The 17,140-nt window shown below is 36.4% G+C and overlaps 3 protein-coding genes across 11 annotated transcripts in view; 1 reads left to right on the plus strand and 2 right to left on the minus strand.

Moving 5' to 3' along the window:
- Ip3k2 (Inositol 1,4,5-triphosphate kinase 2) overlaps nucleotides 1-4,110 on the plus strand; it is a 45,219-nt gene extending 41,109 nt beyond the window's left edge. For 5 of the 8 annotated variants that reach the window (XM_076312287.1, XM_076312295.1, XM_076312292.1 and 2 more), the window contains 3 exons: nucleotides 764-1,138; nucleotides 1,894-2,106; nucleotides 3,309-4,110. In XM_076312287.1, coding sequence (XP_076168402.1) covers nucleotides 764-1,138; nucleotides 1,894-2,106; nucleotides 3,309-3,641 — 921 coding nt within the window. In that variant the 3' untranslated portion in view covers nucleotides 3,642-4,110. The remainder of the gene's footprint in view (nucleotides 1-763; nucleotides 1,139-1,893; nucleotides 2,107-3,308) is intronic. The other 3 variants (XM_076312288.1, XM_076312296.1, XM_076312294.1) reach the window with 1 other exon arrangement.
- On the minus strand, nucleotides 596-11,729 carry Nfrkb (nuclear factor related to kappaB binding protein). The gene is made up of 15 exons (XM_076312286.1): nucleotides 11,369-11,729; nucleotides 10,534-10,782; nucleotides 10,238-10,470; nucleotides 9,899-10,164; nucleotides 9,412-9,764; nucleotides 9,003-9,337; nucleotides 8,675-8,920; nucleotides 8,371-8,604; nucleotides 8,082-8,303; nucleotides 7,603-7,988; nucleotides 6,954-7,274; nucleotides 6,681-6,873; nucleotides 5,817-6,606; nucleotides 5,434-5,745; nucleotides 596-4,863 (listed from the first exon to the last, which is right to left on the minus strand). Exons 1-15 carry the CDS (start codon nucleotides 11,372-11,374, stop codon nucleotides 4,426-4,428), a joined length of 4,584 nt encoding a protein of 1,527 aa, XP_076168401.1. The 5' UTR covers nucleotides 11,375-11,729; the 3' UTR covers nucleotides 596-4,425.
- A 484-nt stretch (nucleotides 11,730-12,213) lies between these two features.
- Nucleotides 12,214-17,121, minus strand: LOC143146573 (uncharacterized). Of its 2 annotated transcripts, XM_076310979.1 has the most exons (14): nucleotides 16,273-17,121; nucleotides 15,861-16,113; nucleotides 15,634-15,772; nucleotides 15,391-15,560; nucleotides 14,945-15,316; nucleotides 14,705-14,864; nucleotides 14,532-14,598; nucleotides 14,213-14,459; nucleotides 14,031-14,132; nucleotides 13,920-13,960; nucleotides 13,777-13,849; nucleotides 13,377-13,697; nucleotides 13,190-13,285; nucleotides 12,214-13,129 (listed from the first exon to the last, which is right to left on the minus strand). In XM_076310979.1, exons 1-14 carry the CDS (start codon nucleotides 16,486-16,488, stop codon nucleotides 12,708-12,710), a joined length of 2,679 nt encoding a protein of 892 aa, XP_076167094.1. In that variant the 5' UTR covers nucleotides 16,489-17,121; the 3' UTR covers nucleotides 12,214-12,707. The 2 variants fall into 2 exon arrangements, with proteins under 2 accessions (XP_076167094.1, XP_076167093.1); XM_076310978.1 differs by having other exon boundaries at nucleotides 12,214-13,285.
- Nucleotides 17,122-17,140: the final 19 nt, after the last annotated feature.

Raw genomic sequence — 17,140 nt, forward strand, 5'->3', positions numbered from 1 at the left:
GATGTGTCTTCAGACTTGATTTATACTAGCTCTGGTTATGCAGTTCTATCGGTTGAGAAGTTTCCTACTATAGTATTTATTCGTTGGAAGCCTCTGTCTCGAGATCGGCGTATACTGTGCAATATATAGACGACACGGTTTCCAAGGAATTGTTTCTCGTTTCTTTCGTGAAAGCGATTGAAAACAAACGAGGAATAGTACGAGCCGAACGAAGCATCACCACATGCAAAAGAGGGAGTATCAAGCGTCCGAAAGACAAAACGAGACAAAACATTGATACTTTGTCTACCTCGTACTATTTCTCGCTCACTTTCAATTCCTCTGATTCGTTTCCATTCTATTTTGACGAAGACCGTTCAATATATAATCTTTTTTAAGTCTTTTGAGAATTCAATAAAAAATTAAATCAAATCTATTCAAAATTTATTTTTCAATATTAAGGAGCAAGAAAAGAAATAAATCTGCATTATTTTACTTATTTATACAAATTCATTTGTGTCATGTGGTTTTGTTTACATTTAGTCTTCTTTGAGTTAACTATAGTATAACTCACAATTGTTTTAACACACTTCTTTAATACAAAATAATCTTAATATTTTTGGAGATGCACTAACGATATTCACAACTGAGGAAAACTCTACAATGTCTTTGTCATAGCTAAACTATAAATCAAGTCTCATCATGCACAACAATGAGCCATTTACAAAGCATTGTAACTAATGAGTTCAGATTTTAATGAGAACTTTTCTACATATCAATTCAGGTGCAATTAGCAGGACACCAAGGGAACTTCCGTTCAGGACCTACCCCAGGGACGATTCTAAAGAAACTTTGTCCCCAGGAGGAAGCCTGCTTCCGTTTGCTGATGAACGATGTCTTGAGGCCTTACGTGCCAGAGTTCAAAGGCGTTTTGGATATGAAAGAATCAGAGGATGGGAACATCGAAGAGACAACAACGGGAGAAACTGTTCAAAAAGATGGAACTGGAGACACTGTGAGCAAAAGGACTGTGGTATCCTCTTACTTGCAGCTCCAAGATCTTCTTGGTGATTTTGAACATCCCTGTGTAATGGACTGTAAAGTTGGCGTCAGGACATACCTAGAGTCCGAGCTTGCCAAGGCCAAGGAAAGACCTAAGGTACAAATGTTTGCATGAAAGAAAGCAGAAAATATAAGGTCAAGAATCAAGATAATTTGAGCTGTGACTGGTTACAATTTGAGACTGCAAATCTCTGTACAACTTTGTTGTGTTCTGCTTGTGAATGGAGAAACAAGAATGAACTCCTATACATAGTCTTGTGAGTTACCATTATTTTAAATCAGTTACATTGTACCATCCAAACAAATTGGAGGATTTAATGAGCTCAAGATCATTTACAAATACAAGTGCTTTAGAAATCAATTGCCATCTTACAATAAACATAGTAATATCTTCTTTACTACCAGAGATGGAGAAACAATACACAAAAAGAGTAATGAGATGGTTATTAAATTTTCATATCTATAGTTCTTCTATACTCCTTAATAAAAAAGATGCTGTTATATTCATTGCAAGTTCACCGTTTATTTCTATAGAGGACCCAACAAAGCATTACAACATATTAAATACGAACTCTTGAGCTTATTAAATACAAAGTAAGTTGCAATGACTTTTACATAAACTTCAGGATTAATCAAATGAACACTATGCACACTACTTATGCACACTATGTAAACTAGCAGTATATAACGGAATAGTACATAAAAATTCAAACCACTTGTGCTTTGTAAAAATTTTTTGCAACAATACAGATAAATAATAATTAATCGTAACAGTTTTTCATGACCCATGAGTATCAGAAAAACAGTTGCGTGACTAATTCGACGTTTTTCTGGTTTGATTTCACAATGTAGCTAAGAAAAGACATGTACGAGAAAATGGTACAAGTTGATCCAACTGCACCGAGCGCAGAGGAACGTCGAGTGCAGGGTGTCACGAAGCCAAGATACATGGTCTGGCGTGAGACGATATCTAGCACTGCTACGCTAGGTTTTCGCGTTGAGGGCATTAAGCTTGCTCATGGAGGATCGTCAAAGGATTTCAAAACAACGAGAACTCGAGAACAGGTTTGTAATTGTACTATATCGGTCGAGCAGAAATGTAAATCATGAGTTTCATAATTACTTGTCAATAATTCGGAGAATAAATTCGACGCACAAAATGGAAAAAGTATAATGTTATGAATTTAAAATTGTTTTAGTCATGATGAAGGTCGAGTGAAAGATGTTACACCTAACAGCATAAATATCTGCTGAGAGAAGACACTTCTTTTTGACAAACTCTTATCAAAATTAAATTGTTGCATGGCTGTAACGTTAGATGGCATGACCTCTCATTATTCAAACTTTTTGAACATAGAAATAAATAGTTATAAAATAACAATGCTCTGATTATTGCTCCGCGATATTTAAAGTTTGTAATAAATAGTCAATTCAGTGAATATATTAGTTTAAGTTAAATGCATCATCATATTTTGAGAGTGATTTTCAATACGTAATATTGTTACATATTTTATTTAGATATCGTTACACGCGAATATATTACACCTATTTAATGCTAAATAAAGGTTAGTTAAATTTATTCTTAAAACGAAATAATACACATTTCATAAATAATATATTCCTCAGTGAATAATCTATTTAAAAATTTGAATACCGCGAAGCTATTGATAGAACTTCGATATTTCATAGTGACTAATACGAACTGCTATGTATAGGTTAATCGCATCATGTAATAAATACCTGCAAGATGCCATATTGCTGTAATAATGTCATCTACCATTTAAGTTATGCAACAACTAAATAGAAATTTATTGAGAAAAGCATATTCTTCTCAAACAGCAACAATTAATGCTGCAAAAATTGTTCTAAATTCTGTTTAGCTAATTCTAATATTATCGACCAAAACTTAATCTACTAAATTAGAAGAAAATCATTTAAAAACTTTATATGCATAGGCAGTCTATTTCATAATGTTAACTTCTTCAAGAATACTAGCCCACGCGTATATGTTTAGTTTGTACATTATTTTGAATATCGTAACATGACAATATCAACCGAAATCGTGAATAAAATGTTTGTAATTAAATTTTCGAATATAAGAAGGCAACATAGTTGTAAAGAAAGTAATTCGTTCCTGAAGAGATTAAAGTAGAAATTCTGTTTGGTATGATTCACGATGGGCTCCGAGCAGTTAATATATTTTGTAACTGTACAAGTAGTATTTTGTCGACAAAATAAACTGATCAGAGATTGTACTTCAATGTTAGGTGACGGAGGCATTGAGACGTTTCGTAGAGGATTACCCGCACGCAGTACCCAAATACATACAACGCTTGAAGGCGATCAGAAGCACGTTAAAGACGTCGCCGTTCTTCGCTTCGCACGAGGTCGTCGGTTCGAGTCTGTTGTTTGTCCACGACACCAAGAATGCTGGCATTTGGATGATCGACTTCGCAAAAACATTACCCCTGCCACAACACTTGCCGCGAATCCGCCATGACGCCGAGTGGCAAGTGGGAAATCACGAGGACGGATATTTGATAGGCGTAAACAACTTGATAGACATATTCCAAGACATACGGAATTCCGAGACAACATAGTTCTTTCTTTTATCGTAACATTCGACGCACGCGACACAGCCAAGAGAATTAGCGACGAACGCACGAGGAGCGTAATTTATAAACGCGAACATTTTTTCACACTCGCATGTCGGTTTTTTCCTAAATTTTGTACATAGACCCACGGACATTTTAGGATGCTCCACCGACGGGTATCCTCGCAAGAAACGGACCAAAGACGCGGTGGCTATTTGCTGCCTAGGTATTCATAGTAAACTCCTACGAAAACATAGACCGCAGAGAACCTTTGTAAAAATAATTTAACGTTCTACCGTAATTACGTAAGTTTTATTTATACGTTACATGCGACGCTGCAGAATCATCTTGATACAAGAGAGAACAAGAGAGAGAGTGAGAGAGAAAGAGTGAGAGTAAACGGTATTTTTGTATTTAAAATCGTACCCATGCATTTGTAAATAATTCGACACTTAATACAAAAGAAGGTCAACGACGACCTGTGTTGTGTTCTTTTCACCAGGTGATGGTGAAATGTACAGTGTCTCGATACCGGATCAGCGTGTACGCAGAACCGACCATTTCTCTTCGTCCTTAATTGCATGGAAGCTGTGCGCAACGACGCAAGTCTACGGTACGAGTCTTGTTAATTTTTATTACTTCTGTTGTTAATTTTTTTTTCCTTTTTTTCTTTTTTTTTTTTTACAATGTAAATTCGGTTCCAGTTTCTCGCATAATTCCGAAAATATTCGGGAGATTAAAGTAAACAGAGAACAGGTAATGAAAACAAGTGATTGATGCATCAATTGCGTCAGGGTGCGCTGTAGGGACTGTTCCTCGACGGTTGTTGAGTCTGAATAGTCTGCTGCTGTTGATTTCCCGAAGATTGGGTGGAGGTTATCGTGGTCGGCGCGATTACTCGCGCGTAAACTGCTGCACCGGTAGTTTTTAATCCTGCAGGTGTCGGTATCACTTTCAAACCGTGTAGCGTTTTAATGTTGAGCAACTGACTCGGTAAAATGATTGGCTGCTGTTGCGTTTGTTGTTGCGATGACTGCTGTTTGCCGAGAACCACGCTTCCACCGCTGCTTACGCCGACCCCGACATTCTTGTTGCCGCTAGCCAGAACAATCGGTTTACCAGCCAACTGAGCCGTTACCATACGCACTGTTTGCGGTTGGGATTGTTGTTGCTGCGTGCTGACTATGATCTTCGACTGCCCCGAAGATGTCTGTGCCTGCGACACCACCTAGAAAACGCATCGGGATTCAGAGTGTTAAATAACATCTCGAGTGTCAAACGAGTGTTGGATAGTGTTGGAGATTGATCGGTTACATTTTTAATCACTTTATCGATCTAATTAAAAAATTAATTTTAATTATCTTCAATTGCAATTTGAAAATCGGATTATAATTTAAAAATTAATTATTAGTTTACAATTGCGATATACAATCTCTTCTGAGCAATAGATACGTTTGATGAATAATGTGACTGAATTGACAATTTTTTAATTACGAATATTCAATTATTTGCAGTAATTGCAATTGGTCCAAAAGTTGCAATTAACGATTGAAGAATTAAAATATTCGATAAACTGAACATTTGTCAATTGGTAGGCAACGTACAAATGTAGAAAAAATTTGCCTAATTTTTAAACAGTTTTAATTCTTTGGTCCTTAATTGCAATTCCAAAACAATTGACAATTGTAATTACTACGAGTAATTAACAATCAATCGTTTCAATTGTAACTATCAACTCGATTACATATTGTCCAACATTAATATGGTAAAAACTTATGGTCGAAACAAATTTTTGTACCTGATACTGGGTTTGTATGACCTGTTTCCCTTGTCTGTTAAGTTGACTAGCGTGGCTAGTGGTCGCCAACTTTAATCCTTTTTGAGCAAGAAGGCTTTCCACAGAAATGAGCTGACCGCCACCCGAACTGGTCAAAACCTTTGCCAAGATTTTTTGTTGCTGTTGTTGCTGTTGTTGATGCGGTGATTGCTGTATTTGTACGGCGATCGGCTTCCCTCCGATCTGCGCGATTATACGCTGCATACCAGACGTCTGTATCGACTGTTGTTGATTGGCTACGACACGTTGTTGGATCTGTTGCTGCTGTTGTTGCTAGACAGAAACAAAACACCTCGGTTGACGCCAAGTTCTAAACCGAATAATCATTTTGCATAATTTCGTACCTTCAGTTGTTGCTGTTGTAATTGTTGTGTCTGGTTACCAGAGGGCGACGACTGTTTAATAAATATCGTCTGACCTTGGAGACCGTGACCCGTGAGAAGCGATTTAATTTGACCAGAACTGACCAATTTGATCTGCGACGCCAACAAAGTCTTTCCAGGTAACACATGTTGCTGCTGGGACTGTTGTTGCTTGATATTAGCGGTCTGCAAAATACTCTTTCCACCTTGATTCGTTACTATCGTTTGCTGTTGCTGTTGCTGTGATTGCTGTTGCTGCTGCTGTTGGTTCTGTACTTTGGTTTGAGGGAATATTGTTGTCAGATTAGTGGTCACATTAGTCGCGTTGCTGGAGGCACTGCTAGCTGCAACCGATTGAGCGGAATGCAACACAGAGTGTCCCGATAATCGTATAGTTTGCAAGCCTGCGGAAGTCGACACTTGAATCTGATGATGAGGAAAGTGTTGTTGATTCGACTGTAACAAGCTCTGAGCGTTCGTCTTCACAACAGCCACCGGTTTCCCGCCGATATTGGTCACCTTTTTCACCGGGGCTGTTGTAGTGATTTGTGGTTTTACTTCGCTGCTCGTTACATCCTTTTCTACAGTCACGGTGCTAAGGGAGGTAGAAGCACTCGGGTGAGTTGTGACGGGTACAGTAGAACCTGTTACAGCGATAGCTGAAGTCGTTGGCGCACTCATCGTTGTCATCACATTCGTGGCAACAATGGATTGCTGCTCGGACGAGGCAGAATGATCCACAACCTTTTCTTCGGCTTTCTTCTGTTCTTTTCTGTAACAATAATCACATGATCTCATAACGTTAGTCTAGATTCTTAGGGGAGAAATAGAAAACTTAAAATTCACCTAGATATAATGGGCTGCGCGGTGGTCGCGGTTTTTCTTTCCTTCTTGGGCGTATTTTCTTTGCTGCTTATCGGCGACTGTTCTTTGTTAATATTAGAAGGCTTTATAACCGGTGGCAACGCTTTGTTTCGCGACATACTACTAACATTCTTCTTGTTCTTCGCAACGCCTTGCAACTGTTGATGATACATTTCTACGAAAAGAAAGACAAAATATTAGACACGCAGAATAGACAATTAACGAAGTAGATACGTATACCAAAATAATACACACCGAATTCGGACTCTGAGCGCGCTCGATGAAGATACAACCATTCTTTGCGACGTGGGTAATACCGAACACAAGGGTCCGTTTCGTAATGCAACCTGTCTAAAGCACCAGACACGACTGAATGCAAGTATCCTTCCTTATCGTCACTGTCTGTTTGTTCTCTAATGTACTGAGAGTCCTTCAACAATTGACAAATGTCAGCACGGGTCCCCTCACCGTTGGGAAGCCTTGCAGTGGCGTCCCTCACCAATGCCAAAATCGTTACGAAATTTGGTCGATCTGCCACCAATAACGAGTGACCACGAGCCTTAGTCAAACCTGAAGCTGTTGATAAAATTAAATAAAAATTCCAATTAAAATTACTCTGTAGCAGGCATATCAAACACGATGTCTTGAAGAGTTATTTATGCAAACACCTTTATTCAATCATGAAAGAGAACAAAATATCTGGAAAAATCAAGATTAATAGATCAACATTTAAATATTAAAATTAACGTCAGTTGTCGTCAGTTGCCTCTAAAATATTTTTGACTGCTGTAAAACAACTTTTCTGAGTTCAAATAAGTTCGGTATGCCTGCTCTATAGTGTCACGTTTTTTCTATACAGGAGCCAACAAATTTTTTGTAAAAAGAATCACAGATGTAAACGTACCCACATTATGTTGATAAATGCCTTTAACTGGGCCCACGACGGACGCGTAACCGTGCATTCTATAAGTAAATGCCTTGTGAGGTGCAGCGTAACGCATTCGCTCCTGCCTCCTAAATTCGTCGCGTTCTTCTGACGTAGAAGATCGGACTTTCCATTCTGTAGGCCACAGAGCACGAGGTGGTTCCCATTCAGCGACGGTGTTGATAGATCCGCCATCGACGTTAATTGATTCAATAGCAGGACTACTAGCTCTGGCGTTTGCGTTTGTATTTCCATTCCCAGAGGTACTATTAACGTTACTGCTATTAGATTGTGTAACTTGAGACTGCTGCTTTACAGCTACTACTGAGCAAGCAGAGGACGCTGTTGGTGGACCCAATGAATCCCTAAAGCATAATAATATTTTTTGTTTAGAGACAACGTATAAAGTTCCGTTACATCTAAATAGAACTTCGCGCATTCTGCACAATAACACATACTTGTGCAACAAGAATTTCGCACACAAATCCGATAAACGTGAATCCGAGTCTCGTCCAGCGCCAATCCACGCATAAACTCCGCTTCCTTTATTCTCCAAGTATGGAACGAGCTCTGGTTCACGCTCCTGCCGGTCACCTAATTCTTGAGAATATGTGAACTCCCCAGCAAGAAATCCCAAAGCCAATGGGACCAACGCCGTCCAAGAGGACGCCAAGGAATACCTGATAAACAATTAACAATTGCTGTTGGATTTTTGGTTACAAAGAGATAGCTACACTCTGTACTTACCAATCGTTTAACGGTGAAATGGGATTGCCTTGCCACTGCGTGACAGCGTCTTTCATTTCTCCAGTGCTCATCCTGTACTCGCCTTTTGAAGTAAAAGCATCTCTTAACAGCGAGAAGAAACAAGCATGCGTTTCTTGCATCAGCTCTGCTCCACTGTTAATGTCGATACCATCGTCATTTGTTGGAACGTTTAACTCTTTATCCGGTATCGATATAACTCCTTCATCCTCGCATCTGGAATAATATGAGAAATAAAGATACCAAATCAAACGTTGTATTCGAACATTAGAAGAGGGAAACGTACTTGACGTCGTCCAATATATCGATTCCATCATCGAGTTGGATCGGTATTTGCATCATATCTATACTGTCTAAATCGAGTTCCTTCTTATCGTTCTCTTCATCTTCCTCTGTCTCAGGAGGAACGTCTTCGTTCACTCCAGCACTGAGTTCCGTTTTAATGTCGTCATACTCCATATCCTCTACTTCTTTCTTAATCTCTGGTGTAGATACCATCGAAGACTTGCTGCCTTTCGACGTGGCCGGACTCCTGTAATAGAAAGAAAAATATAATACCTCGCTACGACGAGTTTCTTTTTACAAATATTTATACGATGATGAACTGAAATTACAATTTCTTCTTCGACATCTGATGCATTTCGTATGGGTCTACAGGCTCCGATTTAATTGGCGTTAACATTCTGTGATCCATGTCCAATGCACTGGAATGTCTATTGTCATCCGTCGTATGAGAATAATCGCTATTATCGCTCTCGTGTTTTATCGAGTTCGAATTCATTAATCTCGGCGCTGGCGGACAAAGCGGCGATTGTTCCAGCTTAATTCGTTTCTTCGCGGCTGTGATACGCATAGAGGGCCCGATAGACAATTTGTGCTTTTGACCAATCTGTGCTCTCTGAGTGAGATCGGCGAGTGCGATACCCTGAGTATTCAGTTCCGGGTGAATCTAAAGTGATACAATGACTTGTTAATAAAACTGAACGTATTATCAATCTCGATAGGAAGAATTATTTTACGCACATCACGACGTGCTCTTCGCTTTTTATGTTCGAGCAACATTTCACGATACATTTCTTCCGTCTGCTCGCGAATAAACAACGACCTATTCGTGGGATACTCTGCTCGTTGTAGCGTGGAGAAAACAGGCCGAATCGTCTCATCCTCGTGATTCATTTGCAAGCCTCTGATGGACAAACCCTGAGAGCTCATGAGAGAACGCCTCTTCTTCTTCTGCTTAGGTCCGGACAGTTGATAATACGGATAGTTCTCCTCGTTCTCGGATGTTGTGTCCGCTGCTAGCTTCGCGTTTGCTCCGAGCTCTGTCCTCAGTGCATTCAGTTCCTCCACATAGCGCAGTTGTGTTTTCTCTTCAACTGTCGGTGTATTGCTTGTTAGTATTGTCCCTCGGAAGTTACTACATACTTCTCTGCCAAACGGCTGGAGCGTGGGGGAAGTATAAACAGCCAGAAATTTTTTTACAACGATTTTCAGCAGTAGCTTAACTTACCCATAGCAGGCTTTGGTTTTCTCCACTGGACTTTCGACACTGTTCTCTGCGTTGGCTGACAGAAACCTTGCTTATACGCGTTCAAGAGTAAGCTCTCTCTAGATTTTAATAACTGACTGGCAAGTTCGTAAGATCGTTTCCGTTCTTCAAATAATAATCGTCTCTGCTGTGCTTTTCGAACTAGACCACACATCCTTCTGATATCTGGCCGATAATGGCCGGCGGATAAGTGATTGTGAAATGCGTCTAGAGGCGCCACATTAAATCTGAAATAAGTACAAATATACATGATTTACTAGTTTCAAAAAATACAATATAAACAATTCATTTTTGAACTACCTCTGATTTTCTTGATTAAATAACATGCGCAAAGTCTTCTCTGTTTCGGCTTCGACATCACAGTCCTTTGGAAAGCTTGGTAAAAGACTGCATAATGTTTCCTTTTGATTTTCAGTCAGGCATTCATTCCAAATATAAGGATAGTCTAGAAACTCTTTAAAAATCGTTGATTTTTCGCAGAGATCCTGTGGCAATTTTACCTTGGTATTTGCAGCAACGCAAGTCTCCCATTTCTAAAAATAGAATTTTCTATTATAAATTGTTTTGTTCCATGAATAAAAAATTACAATTTGTACCACTGTATCAGGACTCTCTGCTTTAATAGAATATTCTGTATTCTCATTCTCATCTTCGTCCTCTTCCCCAGAACTATGACTTTCACTGCCACTTGAACCGTGATCCTCTCCACTATCATCTCCGCTGTCTGTCGAAGTACTACTACCACTCATACTACTACTACTACTATTGCTTCGAGATCCATGGGAAGAAGCATCATCTTCATCTTCCTCTGCCCCACTATCTCCACCGGCTGAGCATTCATCTACCTAAAAATGTAAGACACACATAGAAACATGTAAAGAGAAATGAATGCTTAATAATTCTTAGCTAAATTTGAGTAAAGTATTTACAATGTATTAATGTTTACATTTGTAAAACTATAACTATAACAACAGAAACATTAAATGTATTGATAAGTGTCAGTAAACACAGTTTCGTTTGGTGCAATATTGCAAACTAGTTATACAATTCATATGTATTCTGGATAAACAGAATATAGATGATATAAATTTTATCTATCACGATATATTACATATTACACTATATGTATATAGTTAACTAGTAAAATATGAAATCCAACAGGATGTAATTATTTGAAACAAACAAAATGGACTTTACGCGATGCTTCGTAAAAACGTCACATGCGCGCGCGTGTGTGTGTTCTACAAATGATTACTCAATTAATTAATTATCTACTTATAATTATCGAAATAGTGAATGTACAAGAAATCAGGATTGACATTAACTTCATCCGGAGTAACATGACACAGGGTATACATGACACGTTTCCAGCGTATACAGTGTTATCGATCATGCAGACATATAATTTCGAAATAATTAATTGCGACCAACCTCCATTCTTTTCAGTTTCTCCGCACTCGCACTCTCCTTGTTCCGTGAGTTCTGCTGTCCTCACGAAAACACTCAACCTTTGCTGCTGACGATAATTTCCGAAACAGAGAAACCAAGGACCGAGGAGAAATCTCACGACGTTTTTTCGATGCGGGAAACCCTCGTCTCGTGTCGGGCGAATATTAAGTAATCTCGCCGTTCGCCGTTTGACCTGTCACTGCTACTGCACTCCTACTCTTCCGACAAATTTTAGTCATGGCGTGGAATACAGCGAACAGAACCACGGTGTTTGTATATGAAGGATCTCGAGAGCGCGCACCTTCTTCGCCGGTTTACAGCCACGGCCGTTCAATGGCGGAGATTTTAAGGCCGGTTCAAATGCTGATTAAACGCGAATAATTGACCTTGTTAATACCACTGAACGAAGAGCAAATTACAAATTTGTTATGTTAATACAATCGTATACTTCTTACATTTTTCTCTTTATACGAAGGTTAAAATCAAGTATTTCTCAAATTGAGTGAAAAACTTTCTTGTAACATTCGTTCAAAATCCGCGTTTGTTGGCATGACTGGAACGAGAGCGAAATTCAATTCGAATCGAGAATCGAACAAACGACGATAAATACTCAAGATTTTTTTACATAAATATTTGTATTTAAAAATAAAAATTATTTATGCAATAATCGATAGGTTGTATGTTTGACTCATTCTTATATTGCATAGTTATTTATTTGCAAAAAAGGTTTTAACAAATGAAGTATACAGACTAAGTATGTTAACGAACTAAAAGGTCACCTGTATAAAATTTCAGAAAAACTTGTTTCCAATTTGGAGAACGTATGTGCAGTAGTGAAGCTGTACTACACAATCTACTGAATATAATTATACAGGTATTCTAACTACCAACACTTAGGTTTGGTAATAGTTTGTACTGTTATCACTTAATATATCATATATTATAGAATTTCTTTTGAATGTCGAATATAGAAATTTTCATTCAACACGGTTTATAAATATAATTATGCCGATATTGAATGCTTACTATTTAAAATATACTAATTGTTTAGTTAACCTCGTGTATCAATATTCTTTCTATAAGCTTTCGTATGTCATATATCTCTACATTTTTAAGTACTAATGGTACCAGCCACAGGGTTAATTCTATTAGTAACGACTTTAGTTTTACGATAACTCAAGTATCTTTATACACAGATCTATGTTAGCTAGTTAAATGTAGATTATGCACGAAACTGGAAGAACATTTTTACAAGTATATCACTTTAGAATATAATGAATCATATGCAAAAACATTACTAGGTGAAAAAATGACAGCACAATTATATATTTTGGGACGAAATATTCTGATTGGCATTTTGTGCCATCCCATTGCAAGTTGTATCTGCAGTCATAGGTAGTATAGGTGCATATTGCATATAATGCGGTTGTCCAGTAACTGCATACCAGTGTTCTTGCATATTTTGTGGTGGTATGCTGTACGAGGCTGGTTGAGAGCATATATACGGTGGACATAATCCAGAATAAGCTTGTGCATAATCTATTCCAGGACACAGTTGCGGTGAAAATGGTTGTACACCGCTGTTATCGGGTATGTCGGAATGCGGTAAACAAGGAACTGGAAAAAAACCTGGGCTTGGAGGATAGTAAGGATTTGTGAATGAGTCTGTTTCGTTCGCATAATACGACAATCCAGAATACATGCCTGGTTGCATGTAAGGCGTTTGATACGAGTTCACCGCATCTGTAGAAACATGTACCTGATGAGGTACTGACCGTGTATGTTGGATTGAAGTACCATTACCTTTCGTTTCTTGCGATTTCGGAGATCTGGAATTTGGTCCACAATGTAAATATTGATTATTTGGTTGTATAAATTGTTGAGCATTACGAGGTCGATCTGTGAAGAGAACGAATACTTGTTAGCAAATCATTTATAAACAACAGTTAAACGTGTTTGTGAAACTTGGTAGATCGTTACTGACACATACTGTCTGAATTTTTTTTAAATCGTGGACCTAAACCATTCCTATTTATACGAATAGAATCTCTATTAATAGATTCCTGTTCCTTTATTTTTTCAAGTGGCAGATATAACAGATCTTTTCCATTATCTCCTCTTGGAACTTCAGTTTTCTGAATTTGCATATCTTGTATATCATTCATGCGTTTATCTCCATTTTCTTGGCACACTGATTGAATAGAAATTTCTTTACGATCATTGTAATCTTCTCTTTTTTGTTGCATCAGTGTGCAATTTTGCATTACACCATTTGTAATATTTATCATTTCCTCTTCATTTTGGGATATACCTTTTTAATCATTACATTCATCGTTAAGAGATATAACAACAAATATATAACATATAAATTAATCTAAAATTTGATGCACCTTGGTACCACTGTCCAAAATTAGTTGATTGTCCATTCGTCAAATAGTTCCAATTATTGCTTTCACGGAAGTACTACAAAACAATTTTAAATAAAAGATCTATAGAATTATAAATTAATTTACCACCATTAAACAAGTCATACCTCTAATCCTAAGTTATAAAAAAATCTCAAGGTAAATGGATCTATAAAGAAAAAAATATTTATAAATACAATTGTTGTATTATACAAATATAAAACAATTTTTATTTTTACCTGATAATGGCAAATCGCTACCATTTACATCGACACTTTTTTGTACAGAACAATTAATAGAACATAATGTGTCATCCACTTGAGTGTCAGGAACAGTTTCTCCTAACGACACATAAATTCTTGGAATAAGAAACTATAGTTTGAAACATAAATAACGAACCAATTGGCTTTTAATTACATACCAGTATATGGTAAATAATAGTTATCATTTTCGATTCTTTGTTTTGAGTACAAATTCAATTCCACATTATTATCAATATTTGTTACATCATCAGACTTCAAATTTTTTATCAAATTATTCTCAGGACATTTAGTTGCAAGCGAATTATTTTCTTTGCACACATTACTATTTTCCTGCTTAACATTATCCACTGCAGAAGATTCTGTATTATTCAAAATCATTTTTGTAGAAAACATTTCATCCGGATTCTATGAAAAAGGATTATTTAGACTATTTTGATACAGCTCTTACTACTACAACCATTAACTGACTTAACTTACATTAACTAAATAATCAGGACAGTTCTTCATTCTATAATTTTCATATGTCTGTTGATGATCCACTTTTCTATAATAATAAATAAATTTAAATCTTAATTATAATACATAATACTGGTTTTATTAAAAAAATATATCGGTATTCTTAGAATATCAAAAATAATACACAAACTTACAAAGACTGTTCTTTCCACTGAAAATTATTTCTATTAACATCGGTTATGCTGTTATCATTGTTTTGATTTTTATTAATATTGCTTGACAAAACGTTTTCATTAGTAACTGACTGCTTACTCTTACGCAAAGTTGTGCTACATGTCTTCTTCCATTTCTGATCTATTAAATCATGCAATTCTATATAAAAGTGTATAAAAAAAAATGTTAAAAAGATTGTATAGGCATTTTCAACTACTAACTTGAATCTAAAACATTTCTTTTGCACATTGGTAGCCAATTATTCTGTTTATTTTTCCTTGGAGGTAGTGGTTTCAGAGCAGAATATGGTACAATTTTCTTCTCTCCTAATTCCTCAATAAAAACCAATACAGGACCTTGATTTTTACTCATTTCTTGAATGTGGCCATAGAAAAACACAGGGTCATGTTGGCTCTTTTTCTGTAATGCTTTAGTATCATTACCATTAGTATCTTTTTCAAAAGAAGACACATAAACATTATTATTGTTAACTTTGTCAAATTCTTCCTCATTAAATTCCATTTGTACTAAACATGTACCACCAACTTGAAGTTCATGACTATTATGTTTAGTCCATCCAGCATTTTTTACTTCTAAGATATTTAAATGTTGATTAGATTTTCTGATATAGTAACACAACTTTTAATACAGACAAATTTTTTGTTACCTCTCCTAATTTCATGCCATATGTCAAAATCAGTGTTGCGATAAATATTGGGATCAAGAGCTTTTGCAACTCTATAAGGAAAAGGTGGTACATCTCTTACTATAGCTTGCGTATCATCAACTACATTGTGTCCATTTTTAATTTTACTATATATCTCTGCAGCCAACTGACTAAAGATGTATTGATTGATTTGATATTACATTTCTTTCCAAATACTAATAATAAAAGTATTAACCAACTTACTCTCGCATTTCTAGGTTGCCTTTAAGAAAAAACCTATCATGCCTGAATGTACCACTTCGGTCATGTAACATTTTATGAACAGTAGAGTCTACGTTAGGCATTTGAAAGACATCTTTATAAAGTATTTGATAAACTATAGCTGCAAATCAGGTTGTAAAGTATAACATTTATACAATTACCATATTGTTTTAAAATATAAAAGTATATAAACATTATAGACTTCCTACATTGACAATAAGCAGCAGTTGCAACAACTTCTCTTGTATAAATAGTATCATATTGTTTTTGTGGCGAATAACATAAATATATTGTATCTTTGAAACCATTATTAGTAACAGGACGATGAATCTGCATTTGACCATTAAATATAATAAATTCTCTCTTGAAAAGCAATGACATAGCTTGAATTTCGTTCATACCACCCCATTCCGTAAAACATGCCATTTGCTCAAGATAATCGTCAAATGGAATCGTTATATTCTGAGAAAAAAGAGATTAGATATCCATTTAGATAAGAACAAAATTGCAAAAACAATTTTCATCCATATTAATTAACACATGTCTCATTAAAATACCATCTTTTGGTTCTTTCTATAGTTACATTAATTAAAGAATACCACATGTAATGTATTAATTTACCTTTTCAAATAAGTGTTTCATTTTTCTCATAAATTCTACACATTTCTTTCTGACTCTTATATGGTAGTATTGTGTCATATAAATTTGTTCACTGACTGCTCTGAATAAGCAAGTTGGATCTCTAGGCGCGTGTTTTCTAAAATATCCCTCATTTTGCAACCATTCGTCAACAGGTTCCTGTGCACGTTTCGACAGCTTCCTGGGTGATATTTCCATTTTACTCTACTGAAGTAAATAATTCAAAACTTAGATTTATTTAATTCGTAAAATAACGAATGAAAACATTTGAATAGTAAAGATTCGCTACGATGATCGCATTCTCCAAGAATTCACGAATATGTTTAATAATAAATTCGAACGTTCGAAAGACATGAAAGGGCAAACTGCCTACCGTTAATCGTGATTCGCTAATTTGAAAATAAACAAAAAGAAATGTAATTGTATTTCGGTCAAAAATACCGTTTATTTTTACCTGTTTCAATAGAAATGGGCTATTCGTAGAAAAATTTATTCAAACAAAAATTGTTGATCGTGTCAATACGTTCAAAAACGTACAATTTGACTTTTACCTTGCACTCGCGATAGCAGCATGGCTACAAAAGGACTAGCAACAGGTCCTTCTTCATGAGGTTGCTATTAGAATCGATTTCCACGAGACTATTGGACGAAACAACTCATCGACCAATCATGATACGGTATTTTCATTATAAAGGACCACTACATATTTACAAACGATTTTGCCGAGCGATTACGTTTTTCTTTTGTCTATTTTCGCGCGACAATTCAAATAATATTTGCACCCTATTAGAATAAAGAAGAACAAAGAATTCTTTTCTTTGAAGATATTTCTCTGCATAAGAATTTTAAC

This window comes from Ptiloglossa arizonensis, chromosome 5 (genome assembly GCF_051014685.1).
Source record: "Ptiloglossa arizonensis isolate GNS036 chromosome 5, iyPtiAriz1_principal, whole genome shotgun sequence".
In the NCBI taxonomy this organism is placed as follows: Eukaryota; Metazoa; Arthropoda; class Insecta; order Hymenoptera; family Colletidae; genus Ptiloglossa; species Ptiloglossa arizonensis.

What these genes read in the sequence shown, in the direction of transcription:
- LOC143146573 (XM_076310978.1), bottom strand. Translation starts at nt 16,488, where the DNA reads ATGGAAATATCACCCAGGAAGCTGTCGAAACGTGCACAGGAACCTGTT. An exon ending in GGCAACCTAGAAATGCGAGA is followed by an intron (nt 15,561 to 15,633) that starts GTAAGTTGGTTA and finishes ATACATCTTTAG; the next exon opens with TCAGTTGGCTGCAGAGATAT. An exon ending in ATTTAAAAAAAATTCAGACA is followed by an intron (nt 13,286 to 13,376) that starts GTATGTGTCAGT and finishes TTCTCTTCACAG; the next exon opens with ATCGACCTCGTAATGCTCAA.
- Nfrkb (XM_076312286.1), bottom strand. An exon ending in AGCGAAGAGCACGTCGTGAT is followed by an intron (nt 9,338 to 9,411) that starts GTGCGTAAAATA and finishes GTATCACTTTAG; the next exon opens with ATTCACCCGGAACTGAATAC. An exon ending in TACAACAGCAACAACTGAAG is followed by an intron (nt 5,746 to 5,816) that starts GTACGAAATTAT and finishes GTTTCTGTCTAG; the next exon opens with CAACAACAGCAGCAACAGAT.